Here is a 16,207-nt window from a genome sequence, read left to right as displayed (position 1 = left end):
CATCCACATTAAAAAAATTCCAAGATCTAGATTTTTTTGTGTAATATGTATGCTCCTGCTTCTAGCTGGACTGATGTAAATGGAGTATACAGTTAGACACAAAATTTAGCGAAATAGTTGATATCAACAGATATGGTCATTTAAGGATAGCAACATTGTGCAACATGCATGGAAACTGATTGGTAGTACTTTATGACAACTTTATGTACAACCTACCCGAGCTCTGGTCTCTAAAAATATTGCTGAAATGAATCACACATCCTACCTGAGTTCTAGTTTCCTCCACTGCATGATCAGTAGTGATACGTCTGCCAGTTGTGTCACCATGGAAACGTGTCGGGCAGCATTACTCTCCCACTCCTGTCATAATAATTACAATATATTTTATAATTATTGTGATGTTGCCAGAAAACATGTTCTTTTTTAATCAAACATACCTTTGGTGCAATAATGTCCTCATGTTCTCAAACCTCACACTTATTTGACATTTTCATTAGTATCCATAATACACTCGATTCATTAAATTTGTAAGTTGATATCATTGTATACTAACTAAGGTGTAACTTACCTGAGCCTTCTCCAACAATAGTTCAAGGCCGGTGAGGAACTTCATTATGGGACAGGTCACCGGGAAGTTTAAGATCCTTTCTGTTATTTTCATTAACTGAAAACAAAAGGATTTTAATTAAATGTCAAGTAAGATTATTGTCTAATATAAAATTATGTAATATTCTAGTTATTATCGTTTGCTGTAAAATTGTATGAAAACCTCTGAAGGGTGAGATAAATATTCATAGGGGTATAAATCATGGGTGTGATTTCTTCAAAATTTTATGGAAAACTATTCACTGAAACTTTTCGTTTTTCCTCAATTTTTGTTTTCAACTTAAGCAATACAATGAAGGGATTTTCCACAATGAGTTTATAACAAATGAATTATAAATTCTAAATCACTTTTCAATAAAACTAGAATATTAACTAGATGTGTCAGAGCTACGTGAATGCCACTACTGGTAACAAATTGGAGAAGTTTGGATCTTTCAGATATCATTGTCTTTGTTCACAGATGACTTTCCGTGGGTTTATCTTACTCTTGTGACATCATAGTACATTTTCTATTCTTCATATTTTTTCCTTTCAAGTATGTTAAAAGATTTTTTGCTTCTAAACCCTTATTCTCAGTTTGAAAGAACCTGTTACACTGGTCCTTAAAAGGTCAGGGGCCCCGATAGCTCAGTCGATTAAAACATCAGCCACATACGTATACTCTCAGGTGAAGACCTGAGATGTGTGGTTCGACCCTACCTACCTGTGTCTGTTTGTAATTCTTGGAAAGCTGAGAAACAGGTCCTGTATGTTGTTAAGTGAGGTAGTCACCAACTACTACAAGGAGACCCTGCATCAAAATGACCCTGGTTGTTCACAGGGCGATAAACCACATTAAATGAAAATACCCTTAAAAGTCCGAGTGTCACTAGTCATAGCTCTCACCTGTCGGAGTGTAGGATGGTCAGGCCATTCTGAAAGTAGTTCCTGGACACGGGCGGTCAGTCGGTCCAGGACCGGCCGACACTGGACAACCTCAGCTACATTTGGGTCATGATAGATGTCAAATGTTGGATTCCCTTTCACAGGTTCAAGGTCATCTCCTGATGACACTGCTGGAGTTATCTGCTCCTGAATCAATCGATTCGCTAACAGATGTCCACCAATGATTTGCGGGTCAACTTCATTAGCTGCAAAAACGATATATCATTACTTACAGTTGTTATCAATTTAATAGCTACAATAACCATACAAAAGGTCGAAATGCTTCACTTCTATAGAAAATCTACACAGAAAACTGTTTTTTTTAATATTTACAATTTTCTCTTATAAATTTTAACATTAGCTGCTTCGATCATTTCATAGCTGCTGCAAACCATTTATTACTCCCCTACTGATAAAACCGGGGACTATAGGTGTCCGTCCGTTCGTCTATCTGTCTGTCTGTCCTTCCACACAGTTTTCCACACTTTTTTCAGCCATGCTTCGAGGTATATTGGTGAAAATTGGTATGTAACTTCATAATGAGTAGCTACAGATCAAGTTCCAGTTAGAGGATTTTTGGGTCAAGGTCAAAGTCACTGTTACTATTTTTAGCAGGAAGCCAGTAGGGGACATGTGTTGCTTTAGCAATACTCAGTACCCAGCATGCTTGTTTATCCTGTACTTAGACCAGGGGGACAACAAATAAACTTTAAATTTAAAGAAGGGTGTGGAATTTTGCAGCATAATGTAAAAAAATTTGCTAGCCTTTTACTAAACTGTACTTGATACGGATGGACTAATTGATATAAGTGATATTGTCAGAAAACTTCTATAAAGATTATTTCAAAGCGATAACTTACACAGGACATCGTAGGTTAGAGACGCTATCACGCTCCCGAATATAGTAGGTAGACAGGGAGGGCGCTACCAGGTCATCAGTGTCCACCTGAGGGGCTGGTAACCGTGGTAACCATCTAGCCCGACAAAAACAGGTAAACACCTGATGATGGGTCTCGTACACATGGAACATCTCCTCCTCCGTGATCATGTCCGGAGTTGTCTCCTCCTTATCAGCTCCTATCTTGTCCTGTGTCTCCATCTCCACAGACTCGTCCAGCGTGTCTGTACCGGTGATGTCCACGAATTCCTACACAACAGATCATCAGTATCTTCCATTAACCAGTAGGTTTAAACTGTCAAGGTGCATACAGATCCAATCAAACCAAATTTAAGCCTTTTTCAGACAAATTCAATTTCCCAAGGAACTTTTCATACAGAATAAGACATATTTACAAATTTTGCAATACCTGATGCTTCACAGATTTGCAGAGCTGATTTGCTCATCTTTTTTTAAAATCTTGAGGATTTAAGCTACAAAGAGCCTTTGAACTGTAACTTGAATTTGTGTAAAATTTATATAAAACGAGTCTAATCTGAATTGAAAATACATTTTCCCAAATTCATGTCTTTATGTAATAACAAAGAGGAAACAACAAATTGAGTATTCAAGAACACTTAAAAGCTATGAGCCATGATTCCAAGCTTTTCAAGGCCAAAATTAAATTCAATGCATTTCAAGGCCACACAGAAAATTTCAATGACTTTCAAGACATGGTATGCACCCCGACTGTAAATTGTTCAATTTTTAACCTTATTTTTGTAAACATTAATTTTGCCTAGCATAACTAGTACTAATGAGTTAGTTTATTTATAGATACTAACTAATTAAACACTTACATTAACAAAAGTTGGGAAGCTGCTCCTGAATTCCTCTTCCTCAATCACATCAATGTGTCTGTCATCTCCGTGGACTTTGGACTTATACCGATAAAGACTTTCTTCCTCCTTCTCTCGCTCTCTCTTTGCCTCCTCCTGTCTCTGCCATGTTGTTACGAATTGATGGAATAACATGGACAAGGTGAAGGTCATGTCGGAGGTCAACTCCTTCCGAATCAGACTGTCAGACTTCACAAGGTCAAGGCTGGCATGTAGTAACCTGAAAATGATTGGGTAAAGACAAGGTTAAAGTATCTCAGCAGCAGATATATCCAAGGTCAAGGTCAGCGAGTGGTAACCAAGCGACAGAACTCCAAGAGTCAAAAAGTACATCGAGTTTAGTTTGATTTTTTACTTGTTAATTGCTCTATAAACAGTCCAAGTAATTTTGTAAACAATCTTTATGTAGTAGCTGGTGGCTACCTCATTGGACATCATACAGGCGGATGGTCCGATACTATTCAGAACAGTTGGGGCAAAGTGTATCGCTGAAGGTCACAACCACAGCATAAAAAGCGGGTCCATAATCTGTGCCCTTGAGAAACACAAACTTCACAGCTGTTTATGGCAGTTTATTTTTCCCAAGAACCATCCATCTTGGATCTTCACCAGATGATGAATTGGTTTCATGCTGCATTGACTGAGACATCACAGCCCTTTTCTTGTTAAAAGTAAGAGCATCAAGAAAGGTAAACAAATTTGAGGAGATCCCACATCATCACAAAATGTTCCTTGTTTACCAAGGTAGTCTTACCTTGAAATAAGTTGTTTCTCCTGCTGGTATCTAGTATCCTGTGTATCCTGTCGCTGGATCACAGTCAGAAGGAGGCTTGATGTAAGGTCAGAGATTAAAGACTTCACAAGATCAAGATTACTAGGAAAAGCTTCAGATATTGTTGGGAACTTGGACATCATCAGCAATTTCTCTTCCAGTTTCTCCTGGGACTACAAAACAAAGCATACCTCATCAACGCTTGGTGCCAACTTGTAGTTGTCTCATATATAGTTGTAAGTTGTCGGTCTTTGTTTTATAACGTCATTGTTGTTATGACCTCATGCTAACTATGACATCATATAAGTCTTCAAAAAATTAAAAGTCTAAAGAGCTCCCATGATGGAGCGAAAGCACTAATTTGTGTCTGTGTTGGTTCTTACTATTTTCAATACATATATAATCATATTCAAATTTTCACTAGCTCCAGTTTCTGAGACAGAGTAACTAAATGCCTCTGTTTCAGAGATCAATTAAAATGTGACAAATAAGTCACTTTTTTTCAACCTGAATATCATTTGAGTTTTTTTCAAGTTTGCCAATTTTAATAAATCATGTGTTATTCCATATGTTATAATTATTTTACCTGTTGACCAATCAGCTCTTGCCTAATTTGTCGCTGCTGAGCACATCCTGCCACTAGACGGAGGCCATGTCTGACCTGCATGACGGTGAGACTAAATGGGGTCACTAAGTCGCGATACTCTGGATACCGAGTATCGAGATTGTCGAGGAAGGAACCCTGCGTCTTTTGCCACATCTTCTCCTCGGCGAACTTGTTACCCGTTGTCATGGCAACTGATGAAAGTCTGTCCAGAAGTTGGAGAATGTGATCCTCACTGCCGACACTTGATAAATAGTCCTTGACATCACTTACAAGAAATTTAAACTGAAACAACAATATTACCATTACATTTAAGACATATTTTTCAGTATCTTAAAGAAAGTAAAATGACAGATTCAGAAGATAACAATAAAATTTTCAATATTTTCATGCCTCATCAGCATGTGTCATCCCTATTTGTGCAAGATAAATCAGAATTCTAACCCAAAACTCCCAAGTAAGAAAAGTCACTTAAGGGTGTCAGAAATCATTATACATATCAACTATGACATCACATTGAAGGTATACACAATAGCAACATCTTAAATAAATAGTCATTTTATGGGCTGTATCCAATCAGATCCTACATCATAAGATACAAAGCTACTGATCAGCTCTCTCATGGTCTCAAGATGTAGCCAATTTCCTACATTGATTAACAGGAAGACAACCAGATAGTTTCTGATTAGCTTCTACCTTGGCCACAAGATGTAGCAAATTTCATACAATATTCCATAGGAAGCCAGTCATTAAACTCAACATCGTGAGGTAATTATAAAGCCTACCAAGTTTCTAAGAAATTGGTCAAAAAATGTTGGAGATTGCCAGATAATTTTACGCTGGATGGACAGGTGACAACATACCATAATACTTCCGTCAAGTTTTGACGGGCATATAAAAATGCACAGAATCGCAACGAAGTTTAAAGGGAAAGATGGAATTTTCTCTTTTTCTGGAACTGCGCTTTTGAAGGTAAATAAAATTTACCATTTTCTCCCACAAATATAAGAATCTTTATAAACACAGACATATGCAAATCTAGATCAACCTTATAAATGTAATCCTACCATGACAAATCAGAGAGCTCACCTTGGAGGGTTTTGGTCTGTAGGCCTGCTGTAGTTCAAGTAGGGAGACCTTTTCCTGGAGATATTTTGTCATGGCAACCAAGTGAGGTATGCGAGGATGTAACAAGTGGTCAGGGAGACTGGAGAGTGGCTGACCAGTGGTCAAAAGATGATGCTGATCGTACACACTCAGCTCGGCCTGTGTGTCCATCAACTGTAAAGAAAATAAATGTCATAGTCTGGTTTATACAAGTATTGTCAACTTAATAGACCTTAACCAAAATTGACAAAGTTTTCTGGCATGTATGACCAGAAACTTCACTTCAGCACATTATACAGTACAAGAACTATTAACTCTTTCAGTACCCTTGTCGACTATAGTCAACATGAAAATTTGCTCCCTGACATAATTTCAAGCTCCCTCTTCCCCAATGTTGACTATAGTCGACATGCTAAGCTGATGTTGTTTAAGTGTTGATGTGATGAAAACAGCACCCAACAAATACAATTATCCAATGTAATGCCATATCAAAGGTTTTTAAGACTTTGAAAACGAACGTTTTGTTTGATAAATTTGTCTTCATTTCGTTCAGGTTACGTCTTTTTCCTTTCAAGTAATAGGTGATATTATTCTCATTAAGTTGTTAATGTAAACAATATGGCGGTTTGCTACATATTCATTTTAGATATCAGTGTCTAGGACATTTCATAATGTTCAATGAGTCTTCTAGATCTAATTTAGTTAACTTTTTGTCAATGTATAAAAATAATACAAACCTTTGTTTCTATATGAAAAAACAACACACCAAAAATGCACACATAGTCTACCATTTTGTTTAAATTTCTGGAGGCGAGTCTAATAATACTTCCGGTACGAAATCCGGAAGAAACACAAAGTACAGAAAAAGTTATAACTTTTATCATGTCTCTTACCTCTTGTCTGGCGTATTTGAGTTTTATTGCTGTTTTCTCCACAGGGTCCACGCTAATAGTCGGCACCAGCAGCGCCCTCTGGAGGAGGCCGAGGTGGAGCCAGGCTGTTCCTACATCCACTAAACTGGCCGAGTCAGCCGTAAATGCCTTCAACACACTACAGAAACACCTCTCTATCCGACACACCAAGTCAGGTAAACTCTCACTCAGACAACTTTGGCAGAGATCTAGTCTGTTTTTCAGCATCTCATCAATATTAACCTCACATCTGGCAGCCTGACCTCTGACCTCTGTCATCATGGCCTGGATTTCACTGAATTGTTCTTTGTAGATCTCAGACTTGTCAGGGGAGACAACTGTGGTGGCAGATTTCAGGAAGAAGACAAAAACCTCCCATAAATGCTGTTTTTCTAAAAATCTGAAGAAACAATCGATAATCACAAAATATGTTATGACGAGTGAGTTTAAGATGTCATCAACATTTAAGAGAATTCTACTTTCTAATTTTTTTTTTTTCAATTTGTTGAATACAGTGCATTCCGCTTAATCGGGTTGCCTATTTGCGGAGACTTTTTACCCGATTAACCGACTTACCCGATAAGCCGAAATGCTTGTCGCCATCTTGGATTTGGTCCGTAATGGTAGTCAGACTTGGGTCGATTTTGGATGAAAATATTTGCGTTATTATTGTTAATAAACGGTGTTTTTGTTTGTGCTTTTACTGATGTCAAATTGTCAGATTACTATTACTAATTGTATAAAAATGTGTGTATTAAAATAACAAAACCTTAATGATTTTCTTATTCGCGGCACAGTACAATCGTAGCACCTCAAATCGGGGGGTCATACATCCCTGTTTCATCCGTGTGTTCCTAATTTGACATACGATCTAAGGACTCGCCGACAATTACATCTAAAATCATTTATGTTTATCATAGAGACATTCTTATGTTCGCTTTGAAGTTAAAAATATTCCATATTATTTCCAATTACCAAAGCACAGAGATCGGAGAAACCGAGTTTATTTAGGTCGTTTCCTGTGGTATAAATTTATACGAACTTGACACTGGCAGTCACTGATAAAACAACACGAAATCCAATGTAATGTTTTTTATTAACCAGTTCTAATCCTAACCTGAATAGGAATTATGAGCTAACGTCGGGCGTCTGTCCTTTTACTGCTCGCTACTGATTTTTAACTCACCTGTGTATCGGTGTCGTCACATTTCCCCGTGGCGAACCCCTCACTTTGGATTCGCCACATACAGTAAGCGGTGATATCAATCGATCTGTAGCAATATCAGACCCAGGTAAAAACCTATTGTTTTGGTTTTTGCTTCGAAGATTTTACATCCCAGACGTAAAAGTTTAATTGTCTAGTCGCTTAATTATGCTTTTAAAACCCCATTACGTTTTGCCTGCTGCTGACTCTAAAAATAACATTTAATTTTACCCACAATTCTTAGTCGACTTCCTGTTGGGGAAGAACCACACGAGGCAGAATCAACAACAACACAGTTCTGAACATGACAAAACCCAGACATAACATTACCCTTTAAGGTAATATTTAACTGTTTTTTGACATTTGAACCATCAAAATTACACTATTTGTTGATAAATGTCTAAAACTTAAAGAAATACGCGATGACTTTCGTGAAAATCGGAGCACTTCTATTTTTTTGTCCCGATTGTTCTATTCGAATAACCGAAAAATACGACTTTTCCAACCCAATTAAACAAATTTTTTTAACATGATTTAAGAGAAAATGGTTTTGGTTTTTGAAATTTTACCCAATTAAACGAAATACCCGATTAAGCGTTACCCGATTAAGTGGAATGCACTGGCCTCCTTCTTTCCAACTAACGATTGACACAAAAATTATTCCAATGAACCCTAGATACTGTCAAAGACATCGTGTCAAATATAGGACAGGTTATCTGACAAGTTTTGTCTAGAAAATAAGATGTCACTAGCATACAGCCTGACGCTATCCCTGTGAAGTGAAAATATCAACCAGATAATGACTTTGTAGGGTACAGTGTGAGCACTTACCTTGGAGAGAGCTGTTGGCATGACAACAAGGAGGCATGTGACCAAAGATGCCTAGCAACAAGTGAGAGTCTCTGGGCCTGGGCCTGACACTGTCCTAAAGACACCTGTAGACACTGGAGGTCAGATGGGCTGGACCCCATGGACCTCTTGTCCTGGCTACCCCCACACAGAAATGTACACACAGCATAGGTAGGGGTGGCCATATGGAATGCATACGGACCCTGGTGGGAAAAGATATCAAATAGATTATGCATACAGTAGTTGGTGTTGAGGAGGTTTCATTGTGAGAATCAAAGTTTACAGAAACCTAAAACATTCTTACATAACTAGTGTTGATGATTAATAATTATTGATAATTGTTGGCTATTCAATTGATTCCAATTAATTGATTGTGCAACATCATCATCAAATTAATAAGTCGTAAGTTAGTCAAAATAGGTCTCTGCAATTATCCCCTACCCTATATATGGTTGGAAGTTCTAATTAGATTTCTATGTTACAGTTATAATTTTTGTTTGTAATTTTTGTTTACATCTGCCAGAAATGGTTAGATTTCTGGTATTAAAAGTTGAAAATATACATCTCACAATTTTATAGAATATCAGTGCCATTACATTCCCTAAAATAGGTGACCATGGTCATCCATCAGTGTACACTAGCTAGCAGCTTCACATCGGTCAATATCACAATCTTCAGGTTCATAAATATCTATATCAACCTCAGCCAAGGACAATAATTTTAAATATCCAGATACATTTAAGTCTGGATGTTAAATTACAGCTTCACCTTACAAGGTAGAATTTTATCTTAACCATTAACCTTAGGTGTTTACAAAATTTACAACGAATCAAGTCTGCAGGTATATGTTAAGGTACAGACATTATGATTTATCTGTTTAATGTGACATACATAGACACTGTCGTTATGGTGACTCATGGCTGTGTTTTGCTCTTCTTCTTCTTCTTCACTCCACTGAAGCCAGGAGTCAATATGTTTCACAGCTGTACAGTTCCAAGTTTTTCTGAACAGCTGTTTTTGCAGAATCATCCAACTCTGCTGTGGAAAGAAAAATCAAAATTGAAACAGATTTTTATTTTAAACAAAATATCAGAAAATACAAAAGATTCAGGAACTGCCATTAATGTTATTGCAATTCAAATTAACAAATATCTAAGGCTACTGTACAGAGTGACCTGTGACCTGTTGGTGGTCAGTGTGTCTGAGGTTGTTGTACAGAGTGATCTGTGACCTGTTGGTGGTCAGTGTGTCTGAGGTTGTTGTACTGAGTGACCTGTGACCTGTTGGTGGTCAGTGTGTCCGAGGTTGTTGTACTGAGTGACCTGTGACCTGTTGATGGTCAGTGTGTCCGAGGTTGTTGTACTGAGTGATCTGTGACCTATTGGTGGTCAGTGTGTCTGAGGCTGTTGTACTGAGTGACCTGTGACCTGTTGGTGGTCAGTGTGTCCGAGGTTGTTGTACTGAGTGACCTGTGACCTGTTGGTGGTCAGTGTGTCCGAGTTGTTGTACTGAGTGACCTGTGACTTTACCTGTTGGTGGTCAGTGTGTCCGAAGTTGTTGTACTGAGTGACCTGTGACTTTACCTGTTGGTGGTCAGTGTGTCCGAGGTTGATGTACTGAGTGACCTTTGACTTTACCTGTTGGTGGTCAGTGTGTCTGAGGTTGTTGTACTGAGTGACCTGTGACCTGTTGGTGGTCAGTGTGTCCGAGGTTGTTGTACTGAGTGACCTGTGACTTTACCTGTTGGTGGTCAGTGTGTCCGAGGTTGTTGTACTCAGTGACCTGTGACTTGTTGGTGGTCAGTGTGTGTGAAGTTGTTGTACTGAGTGACCTGTGACTTTACCTGTTGGTGGTCAGTGTGTCCGAGGTTGTTGTACTGAGTGACCTGTGACTTTACCTGTTGGTGGTAAGTGTGTCCGAAGTTGTTGTACTGAGTAACCTGTGACTTTACCTGTTGGTGGTCAGTGTGTCCGAGGTTGTTGTACTGAGTAACCTGTGACTTTACCTGTTGGTGGTAAGTGTGTCCGAAGTTGTTGTACTGAGTAACCTGTGACTTTACCTGTTGGTGGTCAGTGTGTCCGAGGTTGTTGTACTGAGTAACCTGTGACTTTACCTGTTGGTGGTCAGTGTGTCTGAGGTTGTTGTACTGAGTGACCTGTGACTTTACCTGTTGGTGGTCAGTGTGTCCGAGGTTGTTGTACTGAGTGACCTGTGACTTTACCTGTTGGTGGTCAGTGTGTCCGAGGTTGATGTACTGAGTGACCTGTGACTTTACCTGTTGGTGGTCAGTGTGACTGAGGTTGTTGTACTGAGTGACCTGTGACTTTACCTGTTGGTGGTCAGTGTGTCCGAGGTTCTGGTACTGAGTGACTTGTTCTGGGGACACTGGGGTGAAGGTCAAACAGAAGTCAGTTAAGCTCAGGCATCCATCAGGAATGTTGCGAGCATAGAGTTGCGGAACTGATGCTGCCTCAGCAATAAGGGAAACATACTCAAAAAGAGGCCACAAACACACATGTTGCCATGGTGACCTGGTAGCTATAGCAATGCTCTCTGTCTGTGATTGGATAATGTCAGTAGTCAAATCATCATCAGTCTTTTTATCTAAGCCAAACTTTTTCAGAATCTCTTGAATCTGTTTCACCTTCGTGTGGTACTCATCTGCAAGGACCAAAACATTTAATATTTCAGTTGCATATGACTCATAATTAATGATTTCCAAGGAAAATTACATTATTTTCTTATATGTAGATTTCAAAAGTATGGCTCAACTGAATTATGCACACACCACAAATAGAAGTTACCTCTATGGCATCTGGGCAAGTTCAAGAACCAGCTGGCTCTAGCCAAGAGCAAGCATTTTAAGAATTCATTAAGTAGGATATATGTAATATTTAACAACATTATAAACATGAAAATACATCAATACTGTAACCATCAGTAAAACTCACCATCATTACATTGGGAGTCTCGGTGTAGACCAGCCATAGCCTTCTGTAACATCATCATGGTCTGGCCTTCATCACACAATAGAAGTTTCACTTTCTTACGAGTTACTATGGCTACACTCTCAACTTCCAGGTCAACTGTTCTACAAAGGTCACCTAGGGTCAAGGTCTTTACTGCCTCCTGCTGTGTTCTGAATGGAGCTGGATGACCGACGGATTTCCAGAAGTGGACAAATTGTTTGTCGTTGTGATCAAATGATGGATGTAGATGGTTGACCACTGAATGTATGTGGTGAGGCAAACTGTAGGTGAAGGATGAAACGATGAGAATTTTAATGTCTTAAAAAATTTTTATTTTCATATATAAATTGCTGTACGATACATTTATAAACTTCTATCAATTAGCTAGAGTACTGAAGGACAAGCATGGACTCACTGTAAACCATACAATATAAATCTCTTTATAACTGACAGAAATTTTTTTTTTTTTTTTTTTAAACAGTGACCTTGACATAGATTTTAAAGACCTGTCAATCACTACAGCACATTTAGATATAAAAGTTTGTCATCAAGTGAAATTTCTGGACTTAAACTCCATGATTCTGAGAATAATTCCAGCAAAGAAAGTGTGGAGGATTAATAAAATAGTTATAGGAGAAGCTATATGTTGCTACCTGTCTTTGAGTAGGAGCCATGTCCTCTTGTAGAACATGTGCCAGTGTAAGGCCATGTAGTGGTACTCCATTTCTTCTCCTGTGATAGAACCTTCACATGCATCCAAGAGTCTACACCTCCACTTCACTGCATCTAGTACCTACAACAGTCAAGGTCAGAGTACCTACAACAGTCAAGGTCAGAGTACCTACAACAGTCAAGGTTGGGGTCAGAGTACCTACAACAGTCAAGGTCAGAGTAACCACAACAGTTAAGGTCAAGGTCAGAGTAGCTACAACAGTCAAGGTCAAGGTTAGAGTAGCTACAACAGTCAAGGTCAGAGTAGCTACAACAGTCAAGGTCAGAGTAGCTACAACAGTCAAGGTCAGAGTAGCTACAGCAGTTAAGGTCAAGGTCAGAGTAGCTACAACAGTCAAGGTCAAGGTTAGAGTACCTACAACAGTCAAGGTCAAAGTCAGAGTACCTACAACAGTCAAGGTCAAAGTCAGAGTACCTACAGCAGTCGAGGTCAGAGTACTCACACTAGTCAAGGTCAGAGTACCCAGAACAGTCAAGGTCAGAGTACCTACAATCGTCAAGGTCAGAGTATCTACAACAGTCAAGGTCTAGGTCAGAGTATCTACAACAGTCAAGGTCAGAGTACCAAAAACAGTCCAGGTCAGAGTACCAAAAACAGTCAAGGTCAGAGTACCTACAATAGTCAAAGTCAGAGTACCTACAACAGTCAAGGTCAAGGTCAGGGTACCCAAAACAGTCAAGGTCAGAGATCCAATACCACAACATCACCACATCAAGTATCTAGCTATAAGAGCCAAGGTCAAGGTCAGAGAACCTACAACAGTCAAGGTCACAGAAACTATCTGTAACAGTCAAGGTTATCATCTACTACATCAAATTCAATGACACCACCTTCATATATATTACATAATTATCTAAACAAATATATCTAATGAATTCATAAATAAATTTAAACAAAATACAGAATTATCACCTTCTTCTACAGAGTCATACAGAAATATATCATTGCTATTTACCTTGATAACATCTGTGTAATTTGTTAGCTGAAGGGAGGCAAGAGCTTTCAGTAGTTCTTCCTTCTGGGATAACAGTACATATATGTCACAAAGCTCGGTGTGGTCCCGTCTACCCAGGGCAGATTCTGTAATGAAATACATGCAAAGTGAGCAGGAGGTCACATAGATATACCCCCCCCCCCCCCCAAACCCCATCATCAACAAGCATGCTAGAGGCAATATCTGTTCCCTACAAATCCCCAAAAACCCTGAAACTCTAACTTGATCTAGAGCTACTCATACCAAAGTTTCATACCAACTTTCACCAACATACCTTGAAGCATGGCTGAGAAAAGTTCGAAAACTGATTGGATGGACTGACAGACAGATGGCGAACAGACGAATGGAGAGGAAACCTCTAGTCCCCCTGGTTTCACCGGTAGGGGACTAATAGAATCTTTCCCTACCTTGAGGGTGTGACAGAGAAATCTCAACCTGAGGGGGAGATTCTTGAATGTCCAACCCAAGGCTTGCCGAGGGTTTGGACATTTAAGAATCTCCCCCGAAGGTTGAGATTTCTTTGTTACACCCTCAAGGTAGGGACTGATTATTTTTCTCCCACCTCTTTTCTTTATGTGTTTTCCCATCGGCGATCTCCGTCTGTTTGTAAACAAGTACACATGTCAAAAAAACCGCGGGAAATATGCACACATTTCCATTCATCCATTTCACGTGGGGTGATGTCAATCACACGAGGTCGCTTTGAAATCGACTTTGTGTTGTCATTATGGCTGTGGAAATGGATGTTAAATGTTCCCCCACTGATTGTGGATCCATAAAACACCGATACAAGGAAATGCTGTTGTGCGATCTTTTTACTCGTGACAGTTGAACAATTTTGTCGCGATCGGTGCAGGTAGGTGTGCTCTCAGTTTCAGTTGTAGGCCTACAGTTGGGGGATTCATTTGTATTTGAAAGAATGGCAGACATTTTTTGTTTTTGGAAACTGTTCAGTTGTCTGTAGTTGTTTAGAGACTGGGGATTTTTGTATTATTGTGTACACAATTTGTTTGTTGACGTAGCAGACGACGTAATGTAAACAAAAAGAGTAGTTCCAGTAGTACTTCCGGTGAAGAAAGTGAGTGCGTACAATCTGTCACACCCTAGGGTATGACAGATTGCACGCGCTAAAAAAGACAGAGAAATCTTGTACACTCAAAACGGGAGACAAATCAGTGAAAGGTGGGAGAATAATCAATGTTTCCAGGGGTTCATGATATATCTTGTTCACAAGCTGTTTATCTTAAAAGTGATCAAGAGCTTCCAAAACCTGGACTGATAATCACTGAAATCTTATCAAGTGTAGAACCTGATGCTGTGGTGTTATGGTGTAGATATGGACTAAATCTATCCAGGAATTCACGAGATATCTTGTACAAAATCATTTTGTTTTAAGAGTCATCAAGTGCGACGTTTGACCTTTAACCTGGACCAAAATCTTATCAAATGTAGAACTTGATGGTGTGAATATATAAACTCAATCTGTCTTGGGGTTCATGACACAAGATTTTTATTTCAAAAGTGGTCAAGTTGGACCTTTGACCTTTAGCCTTGACCAATGACCACCAAACCCTAATTAACAGAATTATATCATGGTGTTTACATGACAAAGAATTGTCAAGAGGTTCAAGAGATATTGTGTACATAAGGTTTTCATGCACAGACACATAGAAATATGTAATGACTATACACCCCTCACCTTTTTACTAAGTTGGGAATTAATAGCCTCCATTACTTAACAGTAACAGTGTAGTACTTACTGTTGGTGTAAGCCCTCAATCTTTCCAGAAGAGCCTCATCTGAAGCTGAGTTCAGTCGAATGACAGCAGCCTGCATCATATGATACCTACAACACAATGTAATAACTGCTAAAAATAGTGTTCCACAAGGTCAAGGTCATTGTACGTAATAACAGACACAACTATTGTAAATGTGGTTAATTTCGCGATTTCGATATGTAAACTATACGTGTTGGGGTAATTTTCGCGATCGACCCACATTCGTTTGTAGTTCGAGATTACACAAATTGATATAAAATAATATACATGGGGGAAATTTTCGTGATCAAAATGACTCCGTGTAATTAGCGTAAATTTTCCCCTCGCGTAAATTTACATGTTTACAGTATGAAATCTTTCCAAACAAATGTCTAAATCAGCTCTATATGTCAAACTATCGACAAGGTCCACAGAGTGTGGATTGAATACCTTACTAAATACACTTGTAACAATTTTGAAGTTTCTTACCTGTTGAATTTGATGATGTAATTAGACGGTTGTTGACAGGTGAGGAAAAACTGCTGTACAGCCTGAGGATTCCATCTCACATCCACTGGACCAGCGACCAGTAAATCTGAAGCGAAACCCGAGACACTACAGTAACAGTTAATGACTGATTAGGAGTACAACATGGATTGTGAACCCGGGAGAAGGTTAACATTGGCTGAATTTGGTTAATATAATATAAGCAGCAATAAACTGTATAACATGTTATTAGCTTGTTTTCACTGGTGACTCTTATCTGGATGTACCGTATTCGACCTTATAAACACACCTGCATATAAAAGGAACCCCCCCCAACATTTTTTCAAGAAAAGAGGATGGGTGCACCAATTTATTTAAAAAGGATCTTTTCCTTACTGATCTGCCAATATAATCTTCAGCCTTTTAACCAAAGGCTCTAGATTGTTTTCACTTGAGTACATAAAGGTAGGTAAATGAAAAATAAAAGTTATATTTTCAACCCGGATTTCACATGG

At 38.8% G+C, this 16,207-nt stretch overlaps 1 protein-coding gene across 1 annotated transcript in view; it reads right to left on the bottom strand.

The window, feature by feature from the left end:
* The window catches only part of LOC117326709 (midasin-like), a gene marked incomplete at its 5' end in the record, with an annotated part of 71,168 nt that overhangs the window by 33,622 nt on the left and 21,339 nt on the right, over positions 1-16,207 (bottom strand). The window contains 17 exon segments of the mRNA XM_033883431.1: positions 266-360; positions 569-664; positions 1,492-1,736; positions 2,398-2,677; positions 3,268-3,526; positions 4,061-4,251; positions 4,665-4,967; positions 5,772-5,963; positions 6,683-7,100; positions 8,736-8,956; positions 9,645-9,791; positions 11,083-11,414; positions 11,705-12,003; positions 12,376-12,515; positions 13,411-13,535; positions 15,210-15,295; positions 15,696-15,801. Of these exon segments, the coding sequence (XP_033739322.1) occupies positions 266-360; positions 569-664; positions 1,492-1,736; positions 2,398-2,677; positions 3,268-3,526; positions 4,061-4,251; positions 4,665-4,967; positions 5,772-5,963; positions 6,683-7,100; positions 8,736-8,956; positions 9,645-9,791; positions 11,083-11,414; positions 11,705-12,003; positions 12,376-12,515; positions 13,411-13,535; positions 15,210-15,295; positions 15,696-15,801 (3,535 nt within the window).

This window comes from Pecten maximus, chromosome 5 (assembly GCF_902652985.1).
Source record: "Pecten maximus chromosome 5, xPecMax1.1, whole genome shotgun sequence".
In the NCBI taxonomy this organism is placed as follows: Eukaryota; Metazoa; Mollusca; class Bivalvia; order Pectinida; family Pectinidae; genus Pecten; species Pecten maximus.
This window is presented reverse-complemented; position numbering and strand designations above follow the sequence as displayed.